The 18,382-nt window shown below is 49.0% G+C and overlaps 1 protein-coding gene and 1 pseudogene across 4 annotated transcripts in view; both read left to right on the top strand.

The window, feature by feature from the left end:
• The window catches only part of LRRK1 (leucine rich repeat kinase 1), a 122,595-nt gene extending 119,950 nt beyond the window's left edge, over positions 1-2,645 (top strand). For all 3 annotated transcript variants that reach the window (XM_081230161.1, XM_081230163.1, XM_081230162.1), the window contains exon 34: positions 1,301-2,645. In XM_081230161.1, the coding sequence (XP_081086287.1) occupies positions 1,301-1,478 (178 nt within the window). In that variant the 3' untranslated portion in view covers positions 1,479-2,645. The remainder of the gene's footprint in view (positions 1-1,300) is intronic.
• Positions 2,646-15,382: 12,737 nt separating this feature from the next.
• Positions 15,383-17,476, top strand: LOC308614197 (polyadenylate-binding protein 2-like; annotated as a pseudogene). The gene has a single exon. The product of its transcript is annotated as a polyadenylate-binding protein 2-like (transcript).
• Positions 17,477-18,382: the final 906 nt, after the last annotated feature.

The following is an 18,382-nucleotide window of genomic DNA, read 5'->3' as shown; positions in this document are numbered from 1 at the left end:
GTTCCTGGAGTTGTCAGGCAGCTGGCAATGTCCACACCCCTCACTTTGCTGAGTCCCACGTGGTTAATCTGCCTTATGGAGAAATTGCATTCAGCCTGTTTTCCCCGGAGAAGGATGATGACAGAGGAAATGTCTATGGCACCCGGGCCAGTGACCCTTGCCCTGCAAGTGATACTGGAGACAAGATCTGGGTTTGCTGCTGAGCACCAGCTGAGTTTGTGGGCGGCAGTAGTTCCCAGATCACAGGTCAGGCAGGCTTCCAGGGAAGCAGGCAGGGCCGGCTCTGTAGAGCCTGGGCCTGTTGACCTCAGAGTGCCCACCATTAGTTCCCCTGAATTTTCTCCTGGTGTTGTTTTTCCTATTTGCCCTCCTGTAGGGAGAAAGCAGGCCAGGCAGCCAGCAAAAGGGAGGCCAGCTTTTTGAGATGCACCTGAGACGTTTATTCCCTTGGCAAATAGCTACCAAGTGTCCGAGACATGCAAGGCCTGAGGGAGTGGAGGCCCTGCACATCCCAGTTTACATGCTGGCCTCAGTGCCAGGCAGGGCACACGGGGCAGAGGGAGGAGATGCAGGCAGTGTGTGCTCGGAGGTGGGACACACATCCCCGCAGAGGCCCAGAAGGAAACTTGCAGTGTATGCCCGGATCATGCAAAACAATCCACAGGCTCAAAAAAAATGTACATAGTTAGGACTTGTTGGTACAGGTTTTTTGCCTAATATATTGCCCTGTATTTCCTAAGCATGTGGAAACTTAGAAAGGGAGAAGAATCATGCCTGGGCTGGGTGGCAAGGAATTGAGTTAATGCTTAAAATCTGTCATGGACCATTGATGAGCAAGAATTATTAGGTAGAATTGATAATTCTGTCCTCCCTCAGCATCTGCCGGGGATTTGCTTCCAGGACCTCTGCAGATACAAAACTCCGAGGATGCTCAAGTCCTTACATGTAAAATGGCACAGTACAGTCAGCCCTCCCTATTTGAGGATGCCCAACCTGTGGACACAGAGGGCTGACCATTTTTTCTGGGCTCTTTGGGGTCTGAGGTGCATTAGGGAGGATACCTGCTCTGAGGTGAACCTGAAATGATGCCCTAGGCCCCTTTTTAGACTTTAGAAAGACTGCCCACAGGCTGGACCACAGAGAGAGAAGCAGTGTGCCCCAGCACAGCGGTGGTGCCAGGCTGGGGTGCACAGATGCCCCCTTAACCAGGCTATGTCCTCCGAAAAGGTGCAGGGTGAGGGTCACAGCCCCGACCAAGTGGGGACCCCTGTGGGTTTTCTCAGACCCCCTCTCTCTGCAGGGTGCTTGTGGATGCTGCCGTAGTGGCAAAGGACACAGTTGTGTGCGGCTTTGAGAACGAAAAACTGGAGTGGTGCCTGGCTGTCTGGAGGGGCTGGGGCACCCGGGAGTTTGATGTTTTCTACCAGTCCTATGAGGAGCTGGGCCGGCTGGAGAATTGCATGCGGAAGAGAAGGTAATTCCTGTGAAATGAGCATTTCTCGGACCTGGCCAGCATGGGCCAGCAGCCTGACCTCTCCACCTGCAGCCTGCAGCCCTCTAAGGACCCAGGAAGCAGACTGGGTTCTCCTCTGAACCACTTGCTGCTAAGAAGTACTGAGAAGTTCCCACCCCGCCCAGGTCGGTGGGGGTGGGTTGAGGGTTCTCCTATTCTAGGGCTGAGTTCCCTGGATACCCCCATCCCCCCAGTGCTGGTTTTACAGACGGTGGAGTCTGATTGGACCAAAGTCCCCCTGCCTCTTCCATCCACTCTCAGGGCTGGGCTGGGTCACACGAAGTGGGGCTGGGCCTTGCTGGCATAATGGGCCTCCCCACTTTCACCCCCAGGTCTGGGGTGGAATTACACTAGGGGCTCTCAGTTGGGGAGCAGTTCGGGGCAGGGAGGGAGGAGGGCTGTGACCCCTGTCCCTTCCCCCGGTGGCTCCCAGGCTCTCAGCACATTTCTCAAGCTCCTGAGTCCCCGGGGCCCGGGGCCCCGCTCGGGCAGGCTAAGATCAGATGTCCCCGCTTGGGAAAGTCTCTGTGTGAAAAGCCTTAGAAGGACCCCAGCGAGGAGCACTACCCAATCTGGGGAATGAATGAGTTTCTTTAAGTGACAGGGCTGGAAAACCAAGAGCCAACACAGGGCCGAGAGCACCGACTCAGCCTTTACATTCCTCTCCTGTCGACAGAAAGCAGAGAGACTCAATCATCAGGACTTGAGAAAGGGCCTGTGTTTACAGCTTTTTGAAATAAATTTGGATGCAGCTGGAGCATAAACCCTGTTTGTTTGCACATAATAATCTTGTTTATCACTTTACAAATTAAGTCATATCTCAAGGGTTAGGACTCTGATTGTGAAATCACATCATATGAGGCTTATATCAAATTATGTATTTACTATGCACCACATACAGCAGAGTAAAAAAGTGAAATTGTTAACAGGGGGATGTATGGGTATGATGGCAAGAACTTTCATAAATTACGCACACACTTGCATGTACACACCTATGCACACATGTTCACATCGTTACCAAGAGTAACCATTTGAGGCTGCTTAACCCAGAACAGGAGTGTGAATGTGAGATCATCCTCCAGTACAAGCTGTTGACCTTTTTCTAAAATTAAATGATAAAAATCAAACTTAAGATTTTGCTGGTGTATGTGGGCGAATGTGATTCCTTTCATCTCAAGAGTGAAGTCATGGCTTTCTGTCTGTAGAGTACATGTAATAACAGCGCAGACTCTTCCCACGCAGGCCCACTCACTGCCCCAGTGGAAGGGGCAGCCCCTCCTTGGCCCATGGCAAGGCTGCCCCTAAGCAGTTTCCATGGGCAGAGATGGGCTGTGGTCTCCCCACTTCCTATTAATGGCCTCAGGGGGGCTAAGGGTCTGAGCCTCCCCATGTCACAGCCATTAGCCCCTCAGCAGGTTCTTGGAGGTCACCACTCCCCTTTCTTCTCATCTCCGCACCCCACAGCTGCTTAGTTAACTTCTCAAATGCAAACTGAGTCCTACGCCTCCTCTGCCCCAAACCTGTGGTTCACATCCCCCGCAGCCAGACTGCTCTGAGACACTCAGGGCCCCACGATTGGGCCCCAGCCTGCCTTTCCACGCTCGCCCAGCCCCAGGACTAGCACAAGCTGCAGTGAGCGGAGGCAGGAGCTCAGGTCGTGGCCTCTCAGAGCCAGCTGAGGGGGCTTCTTCACGAACTTAGAAACCATACGGAGATGGTCCATGAACTTGAATACCTAAAACTTAGACACTTAAGTGGAAAAATAACCACAAACTCAAAAGATGGACAGTCAGTCAGGAAAAATATATTTGTAACAAAAATGAGAGACAAATAGTTGGTTTATCTTTTAAATGAAGAGTTTGTACCTATCGATGAAAAAGAGAAAACGTGAGAGGAAAACAGGTAGAAGATATAACACTCAGCCTCACCCAACAGTAAGATGATAGTCATGGAGACAACAATAAAATGCTATTTATGGCGGGGAGGGCAGACAAGGCATGGCATCAGAGGCGTGGGTACCCATCGAAGCAACTGGGGTATTAGCAAAGGGTATTAGATGATCTATTTTTTTATTTTTATTTTTTAATTTATTTATTTATATATATATATATATTTTTTTTTGGCTCCACTGGGTCTTTGTTGCTGTGGGCGAGCTTTCTCTAGTTGCAGCAAGCGGGGATTACTTACTCTTTGTTGCGGTCTGCGGGCTTCTCATTGCCATGGCTTCTCTTGTCACAGAGCACAGGCTCTAGGGCATGCAGTCTTCAGTAGTTGTGGTGCGCGGGCTTCAGTAGTTGTGGCTCACAGGCTCTAGAGCACAAGCTCAGTAGTTGTGGTGCACGGGCTTAGTTGCTCCACGGTATATGGGATTTTCCCCGACCATGGATTGAACCCGTGTCCCCTGCACTGGCAGGCACATTCTTAGCCACTGTGCCACCAGGGAAGTCCCTGATCTAACTGTCTTTAAAAATCACTTTGGCTGCTGAGTGGAGGATGGACTAAAGGGGAGGCACTCTACAATGGGGCCGCTCCTTCAAGGGCATTTGGGCTGTATCTACCTAAATTTCAAACACACATACCCTAAGACCCTACCCTAGCAGTCCCACTAAGTATTTGATCCTTAACTTCTGTGAAAATGTTCCAAGATATAGAACAAGGATGTCATTGCAACATTGCTTATAATGGTCCCAAACAAGTGACAGCCTAAAGCTCTATCAGGAAGGAAGTTGTATAATGCCTGTACCTCCAATAGTGCCATACTCTGCAGCCTTTCAGAGATGGGGCAGTGCTAATGGTGCTGGTCTGACGTGTCCTCCGAGGTAAAATAAATGCATTGTTTTTATAAAAAGCGACTTGCAGTACAGTGTGTATAGAGTTACTACTTGCATTAAAAAAAAAAAGTTGTACAGCTATACGTGCATGCACAGGGAAAATATCCTTGAGGATGCCCAGGAATCAGGTAGACATTTGTTGCCCCTGGGGAGGAGAACTGAGGAGTAGGCCCTTTGTTTTTACTTTATACCTTCCTCGGCACTGTTGGAATTGTAAAATAGCCTTCTTAGGAAGGTAAGCCAGGCTGGACCCAGGAAGGGCACACCTTGGCTTTGGTGTCAAGAGGTAATGGGAAGCCCCCCTATGTTCCCTCTCTTCCGTGGAGGCACCTGATCCCATCGAGGGGGTCAGGTCCCAGGGGCAGGGCCAACAATCTGTCATGTCCTTCTGGCCCCGGGGCCATGGCTGAACTAGAACTCACCCTGGCTGTCTTGTGGATGCAGGCAGAGTTCTGGGCTGAGGTCCAAGCAGAGGGACAGGCGTGAAGGGCTGGGGACAGTTGACCAAGATCAGTGGGCTCTGACCCCATTCCCCTCTTGCCAAGAGCACATGCAGCCCAGTTGCAGGTCAGACTCCTCCCCTAGCAGAGGGCAGCCCAGCCTTTTCCCGCCCTGCACCTGGGAAGCATCAGCCTTTCTGATGACTGGCTACCAGCTGCACCACCACCACCTTCCAGAGCCACCGATTGCTCAGACCCGCAGAGTCTCTGCAAGGACCCTGCCTGGTGGCAAGGGGGCGGGGGGAGCACACCAGACCCCCCACCTCCCTACACAGCGCCTTCGAGGCTGGGAGTACATGCTGCAAGAAGCAGTCAGTGAGCCCCAAAGGGGATGCGAGGTGACACACAAACTCCCCCAAGGCTCAGGAAAACCAGGAAACATGGAAATCATGCCCTGGAAGGATCCACATCTTCCAGCATGTCAGGGCCTGGGGCCTCAAGTTCTCTGCACCCCTTAGTACCTGACACTATTTCCCACCCTTGGCAGAATGGAGCAGTCAAAGGGAAATGGGGGAGGGGGTGTATTAGTTATAACAGCACTTGGAGAATCACAGAAACTGCTCGCTGCCCCCCCTTCTGCTCAGTAACAGACCCTGCTTTTGTTGGTGCATCAGCTCCCAGCCTCCCTTACAGGGAGGGGTGGCCCTGGGACTGAGCCCAGCCAGGGACAGTGTGGAGATGCCTGAGTAGGGCTTGGGGAAGGTCCATCAAAGGGCTGACTCATCAGGAGCCTCTTTGACCCTGCCCCTGCCTCCCTGGTCCTTGCTGGAGCAAGAGGGCAGGGCTCCCCTGGGGGTGCAGGGAGGACCTGGGAGAGTGATAGAGAGGCAACCCTCCACGCCAGCCCTGGCTGCCTCTCTTCAGGCTCCTTGTCACCTCATAGACAAGGAAAGTACTTTCTTGTTTAAGAAAATATTTTCCAGCTCTCTGTTACTAGGAGCCATATGCAATTCCTAAACTTTCAGGTACGTTTTCCACTAGCCGAAACAGAGCCCTGAGACCTAACAGGTAATGCTCTGGAGCTGGTCCTAACAAGCATCTGTTCAACTTTGGGCAGAGATACCTGAGCAAAAAGGGACTGGAACATTCTGTGGCCAGACAAGCCTAAGAGCTTACTTCTGCATTGTGAGCGCTGGGTATGGCCTGTAGATCTTGTCCCTGGAGCAACCAGTTACAGAGGGGGGTCTGGGGCTCCATCCTAGTTGTCCAAACGCCAAAACTAAGGCTGTGGCATCCTGCAGGTTTAAACCTTATACCCCAGGCAAGCTACCCCTCCCCTGTGGCTCTGGTTTCTACTCCATGAAATGGCCATGACAGGTCTTACCCTCCGTCAGGTTTGGTTCGGGACCAAGAGAGAGGAGTATGTGACAGTCCAGCCCCACCCCTGACCTAGGGCCAAGACTCCCTTCCTGCCCCCCAGTCATGATTACCATCTCCCCTACCTGAGATGGGTACCCAGGACCCTCACCCAGGGGGACACAAAAGTCCTCTCTGCGAACTGCTTAAGGGAAACACAAGCGGTTCTGTTCCTGTGAAACAGCCCAACTTTAAAAATAAATCTGTTTTTTTCTGAAGTATCAAGAAGACTTTTACTAACATCTTTATTTGAGAATTGAGTTAAGGTGTAACACACATCACAATACATGAAAGCTGGTGTATGGATGTTAAGAAGGCAATAGGAGGGCTTCCCTGGTGGCGCAGTGGTTGAGAGTCCGCCTGCCGATGCAGGGGACACGGGTTCGTGCCCCGGTCTGGGAAGATCCCACATGCCGCGGAGCGGCTGGGCCCGTGAGCCATGGCTGCTGAGCCTGCGCGTCCGGAGCCTGTGCTCCGCAACAGGAGAGGCCACAACAGTGAGAGGCCCGCGTACCGCAAAAAAAAAAAAAGGCAATAGGAATGTTTAGGAGTCCTGTTGGGAGCACATACTTTAAAAAACGAAATTTGAGTAATGATAGGCACACAAATAAAATAAATTTCCACTTTGCCATCCATGGTCTGTGTCATCCTCAAGGCAATCACCAATGCTCCCCAATCTTCTGGGCCTGTGATCTGGCTGCATCTTCCACCCCCAGCCTTCAGGAGAGGCCATGTGACTAGTTCTGGCAAACAGGGCATGGGATGAGTGGAAGGAGTGCCCATCACCTGGTGTGAGAGCACTGCCTTATCTGTGTGAGGCCCTCCAGGGTGCTCCCCACTCTGTCTCCAGGACCTGCAGCTATAGTTGGTCGTTGTCCAATCAGCCTGAGTCCTGGAGAGGTGACTCAGAGTGCCCCAACACCCCGCCATGGACACAGAGCAAGAGCAAGAAGTGAACCTTGTGGTTTGTTACCCAAGTTCACCTGGCCAACCTGCTTGATACAGGATGCCGACGTCCCACCCACCTCCATGCCCAGCCCCCCAGCAAACTCATACGTGGTTCTCACGCCCTTGGCACCAGGCTCCACGGTGCTATCCACTCGTCCTTGCTGTCTTCCCCAGACTGAGAGCTTCTCGAGAAAGGGACACAGGGAGGAGAGGTCTAAATGGGCAAAAAAGGCTCATCCTAAAAGAAAGGTAAGACATGGGGGAACAGCACCATACTCTGTGAAACTGGGAACATCCATGTGATATCACAGCCTTCAGTTGTGAGACCAAGAGTTGGGACACTTGGTTGCCTTAAGAGGTGAGTCAGATGGCTGGGATGGGCTTCTTAAATCATCAGTGTTACTTATTGAAAAAGTAAATCAAAACTAGTATATAAAATCGTCAAAAACATTTTGGAGCTCTGTCATTAAAAGTGGCTTATATAGTAGCCCTTTCATACATCACCATTCTCACATACGCCTCTAGCTCTTAGATCTAGACCTACTGCACTTCTCCACCAAAGTGAAGCAGGGCTCTTTGGAAGGCAGCTGATTCCATGTCTGCACACACTCACACACATACACACAGACACACAAACACATGTACATACAAACACACACACACAAGCATACACACACTATTTAAATAGAATGGACCTGAGGCAAGCTGGATATCTAAGGATTTCAGGGGCAGTATTCAAAGGACAAAGGGGTCCACCTTAAAGGGAGGGGCTCACTCAGGCTGAGTTGTGATGATATGTTAACTAGTTAACTGAATAGTACGTGTTAGGGAACCATCGACCAAAACCACCCACCTTGACCAGGCACAGTGATAACCACTTGCATCAGCTGTCTTGCAACAGGAGGTCCTGATAAGGAACATGGTGCTGCCACCAAAAACCAGGAGAATATGGGAGGGGCTGAAAGGAGGGAGGAGACACCAGTCCATATGTCCTGCCAATCTCCCAGAATCCTTCTTTCTGGAATCCATCTTGGCTGAGATGTGAGCGCCACCAGGAAGAACCCTGAGTCAGACTGTGGGCCAAGCAAAGTGGCAAGAGACAACCCAGAAGCTAATCCCATTACCATAAAACCTGAGACTGTGAGCCACATGGCAGAGTAGTTCTCCTGGGTTTCCTTACCCTGCTGCTCTCTGCCCAGGCACCCCTTCCCAATAAAGTCTTTTGCTTTGTCAGCACGTGTCTCCTCGGACAATTCATTTCCGAGTGTTAGACAAGAGCCCACTCTTGGGCCCTGGAAGGGATCCCCCTTCCTGCAACACAAGTTGTAAAAAGTTGGAATGATACTGTTACTGAGTCCAAGCTTGCTCTGCTCACCACACGACAAGCCAACAAGTCGGAGATGAGCTGTTGAGGCAAGGAAGACAACTTTATTCGGAAAGCTGGCAGACCAAGAAGATGGTGGGCTAGGGTCCCCAAAGACATCTTATCAGGGTCTGGATGCCAGTTTCTTTTATAGAATCAGAGAGGGAGAGGCAGTGGGGAAGTAAAGTAAAAAGGGCCATCAGCCTTGCAAAACATCTCCTGGAAGGACCAGCCTCAGTGAGGGGATGTGTTCATTTCTTCTTTCTGGCAGCCATTCACACAGGTGGGCAGGGTCAGATTGTCTCCCTGTGAGCTGAACAGAGGCACTTTAGTTTAACATTCTGGCAGAGGGGCAGGCTTCCCTGAGGCAGGGTATGATTATAATAACAAAAGCAACGAAAAGCAAAGTTAAAGTCAAAGAAACAGATCCAACATGGAGTCTGATTTAGCTCTTCCCTGTTACAATTCCCCACTGTCAATGTCCATTCCACAATCTTGTGGGATAAGGGACGACGACCACTCTTAGCTACTTCCTGCTGTGTAGGGGCAGTGAGGGGTGATCGCGGAATGGAATTGATCAGCATTGGGCAGGGGGTAATTCTTAGAATTTTTAGTAAATAGTACAATTCTCAATTATATGGACCTGATGCTGTGCTGTTCAGTAGAACAGGATTAAACAAGTAGATTGACCCATCCTTCTCCATCTATAAGGAAATTGCAATCTCAACTCTTATCCTTTTTGAAGAGCAACCTTAAGTCTTCTAAGGGTTCACAAACCCACCGCTCTCCAAGCCTCTCAGGAGTTGGGTCGTCTTTTGATGATGGTGGTGCAGCTTTAAGCCAAGTATGATGAATCCAAGGTTTTATCCCAGCCAATTTGATAGATGAATGCATGGTGAGTAATACCACATGTGGTCCTGTCCACCTTGCAGTCAGCTGGTGCTCAGGCCCTTGTTCTCTCCAGGTTTTAAGGAGGACTCGATCTCTGGGTCAGAAAGGATGCAAAGCCACCTCAGTTGGATAGGCAGACCTGCTGGAAGCAAACTCATGAACAGAGGTCAGTATAGTGCCCAAAGCTTTAATAATTAGCAACAGCTATGTCTTTCAGAGCATTTACAGATTCCCCTGCCTGGGCAGATACCTAGAATGGCCTACCATACAATACTTCATAGGGGCTTAATTTAACCCTGCTTCTGGGAGCCACTCTGATCCATAGCAGGGTAACTGGTAATGCCTTATCCCAAGTTATATTAGCCTCTTGACATATTTCAGCAATGCACCTTTTCAACATGTGATTCATTTTCTCAGATTTTCCTGTTGATTGTGGTCTCCAGGATGAATGCAACTTCCTATTAATTTGCAGGGCTTTAGCCACTTACTGGGGTATGCTAGAGACAAAAGCCGGCCCATTATCACTCTGGAGGGTGTTAGGTAGTCCAAACTGGGGAATAATTTCCGTAAAGAGGACTTCAACCACTTGGGAGGCTTTTTCTGTCCGGGTGGGATATGCTTCCACACATCCTGAAAAAGTGTCCACACACACCAACAGGTATCTGAAGTTTCCCGCAATTTGAGGCATTTGAGTAAAGTCTATTTGCCAGTCCTCTGTGAGGCAGGTCCCTCTGTGCTGGGTCCCCATCTGGGGAGGTCTGACAACAGTTTTGGGGTTATTTTTAGCACAAATCATACAATTCCGAGTGACTCGCTGGATGGTATTTTGTAGGTGAGTTCCCATTATATAATTTTGAATCCATTGCAGGTGGCAACCCTCCCATAATGGGTACTGTCATGAATGTGCTTCAGCACAGTGTCCAAGAGGGCCTCAGGAATCAAAACAGTTCCTAGTGCATTACATTTCCAGCCAGGTGAGTTACGGTCAAGAGTGAAAACCCACTCTTTGGCCCTCTCCTTGTCCTTTTCTGAATACACTGACTGATATTTTGACAAGTCAGTCTGCGGAAGAAGTGACCCTATCATGGCTTGATAATTGCCTTCCTTTGCTGCTTTCTTTGCAGCTTGGTCAGCTAACCAGTTGCCCTTTATTATGTGAGTCTCACCCTTCTGGTGGCCTGGGCAGTGCATTACGGCCACTTGTGAGGGATTATGGACTGCTTCTAACAGTGACAGGATTTCAGAAGCATGTTTTGTGCCTTTATTGTTTGAAGTGAGAAGCCTCCTTCCTTTCCAGATCGCCCCCTGAGCGTGCACCACAGAAAATGCATAGCGGGAGTCTGTATATATTTACTCGCTTCCCTTTAGCGAGGAGCAGGGCTCTTGTCAGAGCAATGATTTCTGCCTTCTGAGCTGAGCTCCGCGGGGGCAGGGCTTTTGCTTCAACAATCCTTTTAAGTGTTACCACCCGGCATGTGGTTATATACCCATCACGTCGCCTACCTTTGTCCATGAAGCTGCTTCCATCGGTGAACAATTCCATATCTGGCTCAGCCAAGGGTAGGTCCATTAAGTCTGGTCTGCTAGAGTACACTAGCTCAATGACGTGTAGGCAGTCATGCTCAGGGGATTGTGCAGCGTCAATCGGGAGCAATGTGGCTGGATTTAGGGCTGAAGTGACTTGAAGTCTTACGTTGGGATTGTCCAGGCGAATGGCTTGGTACTTTCCCATTCTCCCAAAAGTCAGCCAATAGGCCCCTTTCTGTTCCAGCAAAGAAAGGGCATGGTGAGGAACATACACGGTGGTGGGTTGCCCTAGGGTAAACTTCTCAGCTTCCTGAAATCTGTCACAAGTAGCTGCTACAGCTTGAAGGCCAGGAGGCCCCCCTTTAACAGTCTGTTCTAGTTGTTTTGAGAAGTAAGCAACAGGTCCGGGGATATTCCTCAGAGTTTGAATTAACACCCCAAAGCTTATGCCTTGTCTCTCATGTACATACAGTTTGAAAGGTTTCTTTAAGTCTGGTAGTCCCAAAGCCAGGGCTGAGACTAACTTCGTTTTTATCATTTCAAAGGCTGTTTGGCACTCTTTAGTCCAAGTAAGGGGCTCAAGATCATGTCCCTTCAGTGCCTCATAGAGAGGCTTTACAATGAGCCCATTGCTTGGGATCCAAATCCGACAGAACCCTGCCATTCCCAGAAAGCCTCTCAGTTGTCTGTGGGTCTTGGGTGCTCCTAAGCCTGCAATTGCCTGCTTTCTGTCAGGCAAAAGATCCTGCTGTCCGTGAGAGAGGGCAAAGCCCAGATATATGACTTGCTGTTTGCATATCCGGGCCTTTTTCTGGGAGACCTTATATCCACAATTAGCCAAATAGTTCAGGATTCTGATAATTTTTGTAGACATTTATCGTATGTAGGGCTCACTATGTGCAAGTCGTCCACATATTGGAGCAAGAGTCCTTCGTCCAATATTAAGCCTCTAAGGTCTCTAGACAACGTCTCCCCAAACAAGGTCGGGGAATTCTTAACTCCTTGAGGCAGGACTGTCCAACAATACTGTTGGACTACCTGTGTTTCTGGGTCTTGCCATTGAACAGCAAATAGCTGCTGTGATTCTTCTACAGTAAGAATGCAGAAAAAAGCATCATTCAAGTCTAGGACTGAGAACCAGCCATATTCTCCCAGAATAGTTGTGAGCAGAGTGTATGCATTAGGCAGCACAGGGTGTAAGTCTTGGACTACTTCATTAATAGCCCTCAAATCTTGGACAAAACGATACTCTGCTGAGTTTGGCTTTTTGACCGGGACGATAAGTGTGTTATATGGGGACCTGCAAGGTCTAATCAGTCCTATTTTCAAAACCTTCTCCAGGATCTGCTGAATTCCCTTTTGAGCCTTTTGTTTCAGAGGGTATTGTTTTAGATTAGGTGTTTTGGGCCTTCCCTGGAGTGCCGTCAGCCCACACTTCCAGCCTTACCTTTTCGTAGACCTCTGTGGGAAAGAGCTCTATCTCCTTCTCTGGGGTTTCCATGAGTAGCATTTGTGGGCTTAAAGTGTGCTCCGGTGGGACCCTGATGTCAAGCTGTTCTGGCGAAAAGGTTACTTGAGTGTTTAATTTACAAAGGAGATCTTGTCGCAGAAGGGGGATTGGACACTCTGGCATGTATAAGAAGCTATGTCCCCTAGTTGGCATTCTAGAGCTTATAGAAACAAATGGTTCTCTACTTCTCCAGAAACTCCCATGACCAAGATAGACTGAGATGTTTTCTGTGCCACCTTGGTGTTTACCACAGAATATGTGACACTCATATCTATTAGAAAGTCAATCAACTTGTTCCTCACTGTCAATGTTACTCAGGGGTCTTGTGGGGAAATTAGAATCAGACGCCTCAGGTCCAAGGGCCTCTTCATTCATTATCAGATTGCTCCTCTCTTTGTACCATATGAGAGGCTCCTGTCTATTATTCTTTCGTCTAGGGCATTCTCTTTTCCAATGACCTTCCTCCTTGCAGTAAGCACATTGCTCCTTCCCCAATGGTGGCTTACCTTCCTTTAGGTTACTCACCTTCCGGGAATTCAATGCTGCTGCCAGAAAAGGTGCCTTCCATTTTGCATCTTCTTGCTTTTGTCATTGTTCCCTGTTGTTGAATACTTTAAAAGCAACATCTACTAATTGAGAAGGGTTCATTCCAAATACACCATCTAACGTCTGTAATTTTTTCCTTATATCTGGGGTGCTTTGCCCAGTGAAAGTCATACATTCTCAGGGGTCTCAGGGTCTGCATCCATGTAGCGCTTATAAGCTTGATAAATCCTTTCCAGGAACTCTGATAGATCCTCATTTGGCTTTTGTTTTATCTCCTGAATCTTGTTTAAGCTCTTTTGTCTAGATAACCCCTTTTGAAGACCCACTAAGACACATCCGCTGTAGTGTTCTAGGAGTGGCATGCCCCCATTATTAGGATCCCAGTTAGGCTCAGCAATAGGGACTGCCAAATTTGTTTCTGGAGTTCCATTTGGATCTACTAAACGGAGCTGGTGCACTTCCTCTCTACCATCCTCCTTTCATCCTCAGTAATCATTATATTCATAACAGTGTGAATGCCCGCCCAAGTGGGATGGTGAGTGGCAAATATTGAGGTGAAAAGTTCAGTCATATGGAGTGGGTCCTCTCAGTAAGCAGGGTTATGGTTTTTCCAGTTAAGCAAATCCTAAGTCGAGAATGGATTCTGCATCCATAGGAGCCCAGCTGGCTGGCCATTTGCATTACGGACTCCTACAGGATATCAGCGCAGGGGAAATTGCCCTGCTGTGGAAGTTGCTCTCAGTCCAAATTGGGTGCCTGTCGGGTCTTAGATGGTGATACTAAACCAGGTCCCTCTGCCACCGGGGTTACCATAGAAACTTCTATTCGATCCCCATGAGTGGGGGAAACAAGAGTTAGTGAAAGGGGTGAATATGTTGGTGGCATGGGGTGGGGCAGTTGGAACAACTGCCAGTGCATGTAGCCTGCTCAGCCAGTGGGGGAGCTGGATGGGCCAGAGGCGGTGTTTAAGCTCTGGAATAATATGTCCCCACTCTCATTTTCTCCCCCTTCCCCTTGTAGAACAGGTTCTCCCTTGGGTTTCCTTTCAGACCGCTGTACCATAAGGTAGCAGTCCTCTGACTCCTTCCTCCTGATGCAATAGCATAAATGCTTCTACATATGGAATCTCACCTCTTTTCCCTGCTCTTTTGCAAAACACTTCTAACTGCCAGATCGTATGATAATTGAGTGAACCATTCAGGGGTCCATCGTTCTTCTGATCCTAACATATATTGGGTCCACACCCTATTACAATAGTATATCATGTCTTTCTTAGTCATAGGCTCATAGCTATGTTTTGCCCATTTATCTAATATATGCCCCAAAAGGCTATCCTTCAGGAGAGATGGAGTATTTCCCTTTTTGATAAGTTTGATAACACCAAAACATGAAAGACGCAGACAAATTCCAACACAAAAAGCACAAACAAATTCTAGCATCAATGCACACAAAACCAAAAGAAAACCAAGATCAAAACCAACGAACTAGCTCCCAATGAACCAGTTCCCAAAATCAGGTAGAGTCCAACGACAATTCCCCTCTCCAACAGGGTACCCTGACCAAATTGGCTTGTCCCATAAAGGAAAAGCCCAAATTGAGGGGGGGAATATGTTTCCAGTGTGCACACCAGAGCGACTTACCGTCCAAAATCAAACTGAGTCCGTTGACCCCTAGAAGTTTGTTGGTTCCTTGCTTCAACTGCCAAGCGCTGGGGTAGCTGGTGTCGCTTCAGGGTACTTTGAAGGGAAGATCCTCAGGACAAATGGACCTGGCAGCTGCTAGGGTCTTGCCCCAATATTCCTTGACTGGGGCCAGCTAGCCATGAGCCACAAGGCTCCTGGCTGGCTAAGCCAAATTTGTTACCGAGTCCAAGCTTGCTGTGCTTGCCGCACGACAGGCCAGTAAATCAGAGACGAGGTGTTGAGGCAAAGAAGACGACTTTATTCAGAAAGCCAGCAGTCTGAGAGATGGCGGGCTACGGTCCCCCAAAACCATCTTATCAGGGTCTGGATGCCAGTTTCTTTTACAGAATCAGAGAGGGAGAGGCAGTGGGGAAGTAAAGTAAAAAGGGCCATCAGCCTTGCAAAACATCTCCTGGAAGGACCAGCCTCAGTGAGGGGATGTGTTCATTTCTTCTTTCTGGCAGCCATTCACACAGGTGGGCAGGGTCAGATTGTCTCCCTGTGAGCTGAACAGAGGCACTTCAGTTTAACATTCTACCAGAGGCAGCAGAGTTCCCTGAGGCACGCCATTATGTATGATTATAATAACAAAAGCAACGAAAAGCAAAGGTTAAAGTCAAAGAAACAGATCCAACATAGAGTCCAATTTAGCTCTTCCCTGTTACAATACCAAAAAAAGAGAAGTTATTTACAGCATGTAAATTGTAGCTGTAATTGAAAAGATACGTATAATTTGTGATCACTTTTAAAGACAAGTATTATATAAACCGGTATTGGCTCCTTCTAGTAAGTGTAGAATATTAGCTTGTAAAACATTTTTTTGAGCTGCGATGGTGGCGGCGGCGGCAGCAGCAGCAGCGGGGTCTGCGGGCGGTCGGGGCTCCAGGCCGGGGCGGCGGCACCATCTTGTGCCCGGGGCTGGTGGGGAGGCCGGGGAGGGGTCCCCGGGGGACGCAGGGGACTACGGGAACGGCTTGGAGTCTGAGGAACTGGAGCCTGAGGAGCTGCTGCTGGAGCCCGAGCCTGAAGAGGAGCCGCCCGGCCCGGTGCCCCCCACCCGCCCCGGGACCTCCGGGCCCTGGGCCTGGCTCGGGAGCCCCCGGCAGCCAGGAAGAGGAGGAGGAACCGGGACTGGTTGAGGGTGACCCGGGGGACGGCGCCATTGAGGACCTGGAGCTGGAAGCGATCAAAGCTCAAGTCAGGGAGAGGGAGGAAGAAGCTGAGAAGCTAAAGGAGCTACAGAACGAGGTAGAGAAGAAGATGAGTATGAGTCCAGCTCCAGGCAATGCTGGCCCAGTGATCATGTCCATTGAGGAGAAGATGGAGGCTGATGCCCGTTCCATCTATGTTGGCAATGTGGACTATGGTGCAACAGCAGAAGAGCTGGAAGCACACTTTAATGGCTGTGGTTCAGTCAACTGTGTTACTATACTGTGTGACTAATTTAGTGGCCATCCCAAAGGGTTTGCATATATAGAGTTCTCAGACAAAGAGTCAGTGAGGACTTCCTTGGCCTTAGATGAGTCCCTATTTAGAGGAAGACAAATCAAGGTGATCCCAAAATGAACCAACAGACCAGGCATCTGGATTCTACAGTGGTTTTAATAGCAGGCCCCGGGGTCGTGTCTACAGGGGCTGGGCTAGAGCGACATCATGGTATTCCCCTCACTAAAAAAAGTGTGTATTAGGAGGAGAGAGAGGAAAAAAAGAGGAAAGGAGAAAAAAAAAGAATTAAAAAAAAGAAAAAACAGAAGATGACCTTGATGGAAAAAAATATTAAGAAAAAAAAGATATACTGTGGAAGGGGGGAGAATCCCATAACTAACTGCTGAGGAGGGACCTGCTTTGGGGAGTAAGGGAAGGCCCAGGGAATGGGGCAGGGGGCTGCTCATTCACTCTGGGGATTCGCCATGGACACGTCTCAACCGCGCAATCTGCTCCCCCTGTTTCCCTGTCCCCCTTTGCCCCCTTGCGGGCTGCTCAAGGGTAGGTGGGCATGGGTGGTAGGAGGGGTTTTTTTACCCAGGGCTCTGCAAGGACACCGAACTGTTCTGCTTGTTACCTTCCCTCCATCTTCTCCCTAGCTTTCACAGTCCCCTCCTGCCTGTTCCTGTCCTTCCAGGTCTACCACCCACCCCACCCCTCTTTTCTGGCTCCCTGCCCCTCCAGATTGCCTGGTGATCTATTTTGTTTCCTTTTGTGTTTCTTTTTCTGTTTTGAGTGTCTTTCTTTGCAGGTTTCTGTAGCCGGAAGATCTCTGATCTGCTCCCAGCGGCTCCAGTGTAAATTCCCCTTTCCCCTGGGGAAATGCACTACCTTGTTTTGGGAGGTTTTGGGGTGTTTTTTGTTTTTCAGTCTTTTGTTTTGTTTTGTTTCCTTTACCTTTTTTTCCCTTTTATTTGGAGGGAATGGGAGGAAGTGGGGACAGGGAGGTGGGAGGTGGATTTTGTTTATTTTTTTAGCTCATTTCCAGGGGGTGGGAGTTTTTTTTTAAATATGTGTCATGAATAAGGTTGTTTTTGAAAATAAAAAATAATAATAATTAAAAAAAAACATTTTTAAAATCTGTGTAAGAGGAAAACACAAACTCAGGAAAAGTCATCTTGAAAGGAGACGACTATCGCCCTTGATGAAGAGCTAGAAACCGCGTCTGCCGTGAGTGGTGGGCAGATCGAAGAGGAGAGGGGCTTGCACACTCACCCTTCTGCCTGGAAATGAACCTCAAGTTGTCCTTCCGGGAAGATGTGAACAAGATGTGTTTCTCATGATGCTACCAGAGCAGGTCAACATAGCCTGTGAGCGGGACAAATGGCAGCTAAAGAATGCCTCACTTTGGGAGGTGGACTGCAAAAAACACAAAGCTTCATGAAAAGCTTGAGCTTGAAGTGTCCTACAGATTCAAGGAGCAAACACCTCACGCAGCTTGTGCAGTCGCCTTGGGAGGAGCTGCCAGAAGCCCTGCCCAAGGGAATTATCCACAGCCCAGGTCCTGCGTCATCAGCATCTGAGATCTTTTCTCACTGGGGTCTGGAAATGGCATCCTGTATGTGATTTATAATAAGGAATATGTATTTAATCTTTGTCTCAGTTTCTGGCACAGAGTTCCTAAAACCCTTGGAATTTCCTATGTGATAAGAGGGATAAAGCTGTCTTTTTTATGTTAATGAGTGACTTTTGCATGCACCTCAGGGTAGGGGCTGGTTGCCAGGAGAACCAACCATGTGATCCATGTGATTAGAGAGTTGGAATTTTCAGTCCCACCTCCTGACCTCCAGGGAGGGGAGACAGGCTACATTTTGAATCAATCAGGAATGGCCAATGATTTAATCAATCATACCTTTGTAATGAAGTCTCCGTAAAAACCCAAAAGGACAGAGTTGAAGAGCTTCTGGGTTGGTGAACATATGGAGGTTTGGAGAGGGTGGTGCACCCAGAGAGGGCACGGAAACTCCACACTCTTTCCCTGTACCTTGCCCTATACATTTCTTCCACCTGGCTGTTCTTGAGTTACATACTTTTATAATAAACTGATAATCTAGTAAGTATTATGCTTCTCTGAGTTTTGTGAGCCACTCTAGCAAATCAGTCAAACCCAAGGTGGGGCTCATTGGAACCTCCAGTCTACAGCCAGTCGGTTAAAAGCTCAGGTGATGACCTGGACTTGCGATTGGCATCTGAAATGTGTGTCAGGGGCAAGGGATGGCAGTCTTGTAGG

Source organism: Mesoplodon bidens (assembly GCF_964165515.1).
Source record: "Mesoplodon bidens genome assembly, chromosome: 3".
In the NCBI taxonomy this organism is placed as follows: domain Eukaryota; kingdom Metazoa; phylum Chordata; class Mammalia; order Artiodactyla; family Ziphiidae; genus Mesoplodon; species Mesoplodon bidens.
Note: the sequence above shows the minus strand (reverse complement) of the source record. Positions and strands in the feature narration are given on the sequence as shown.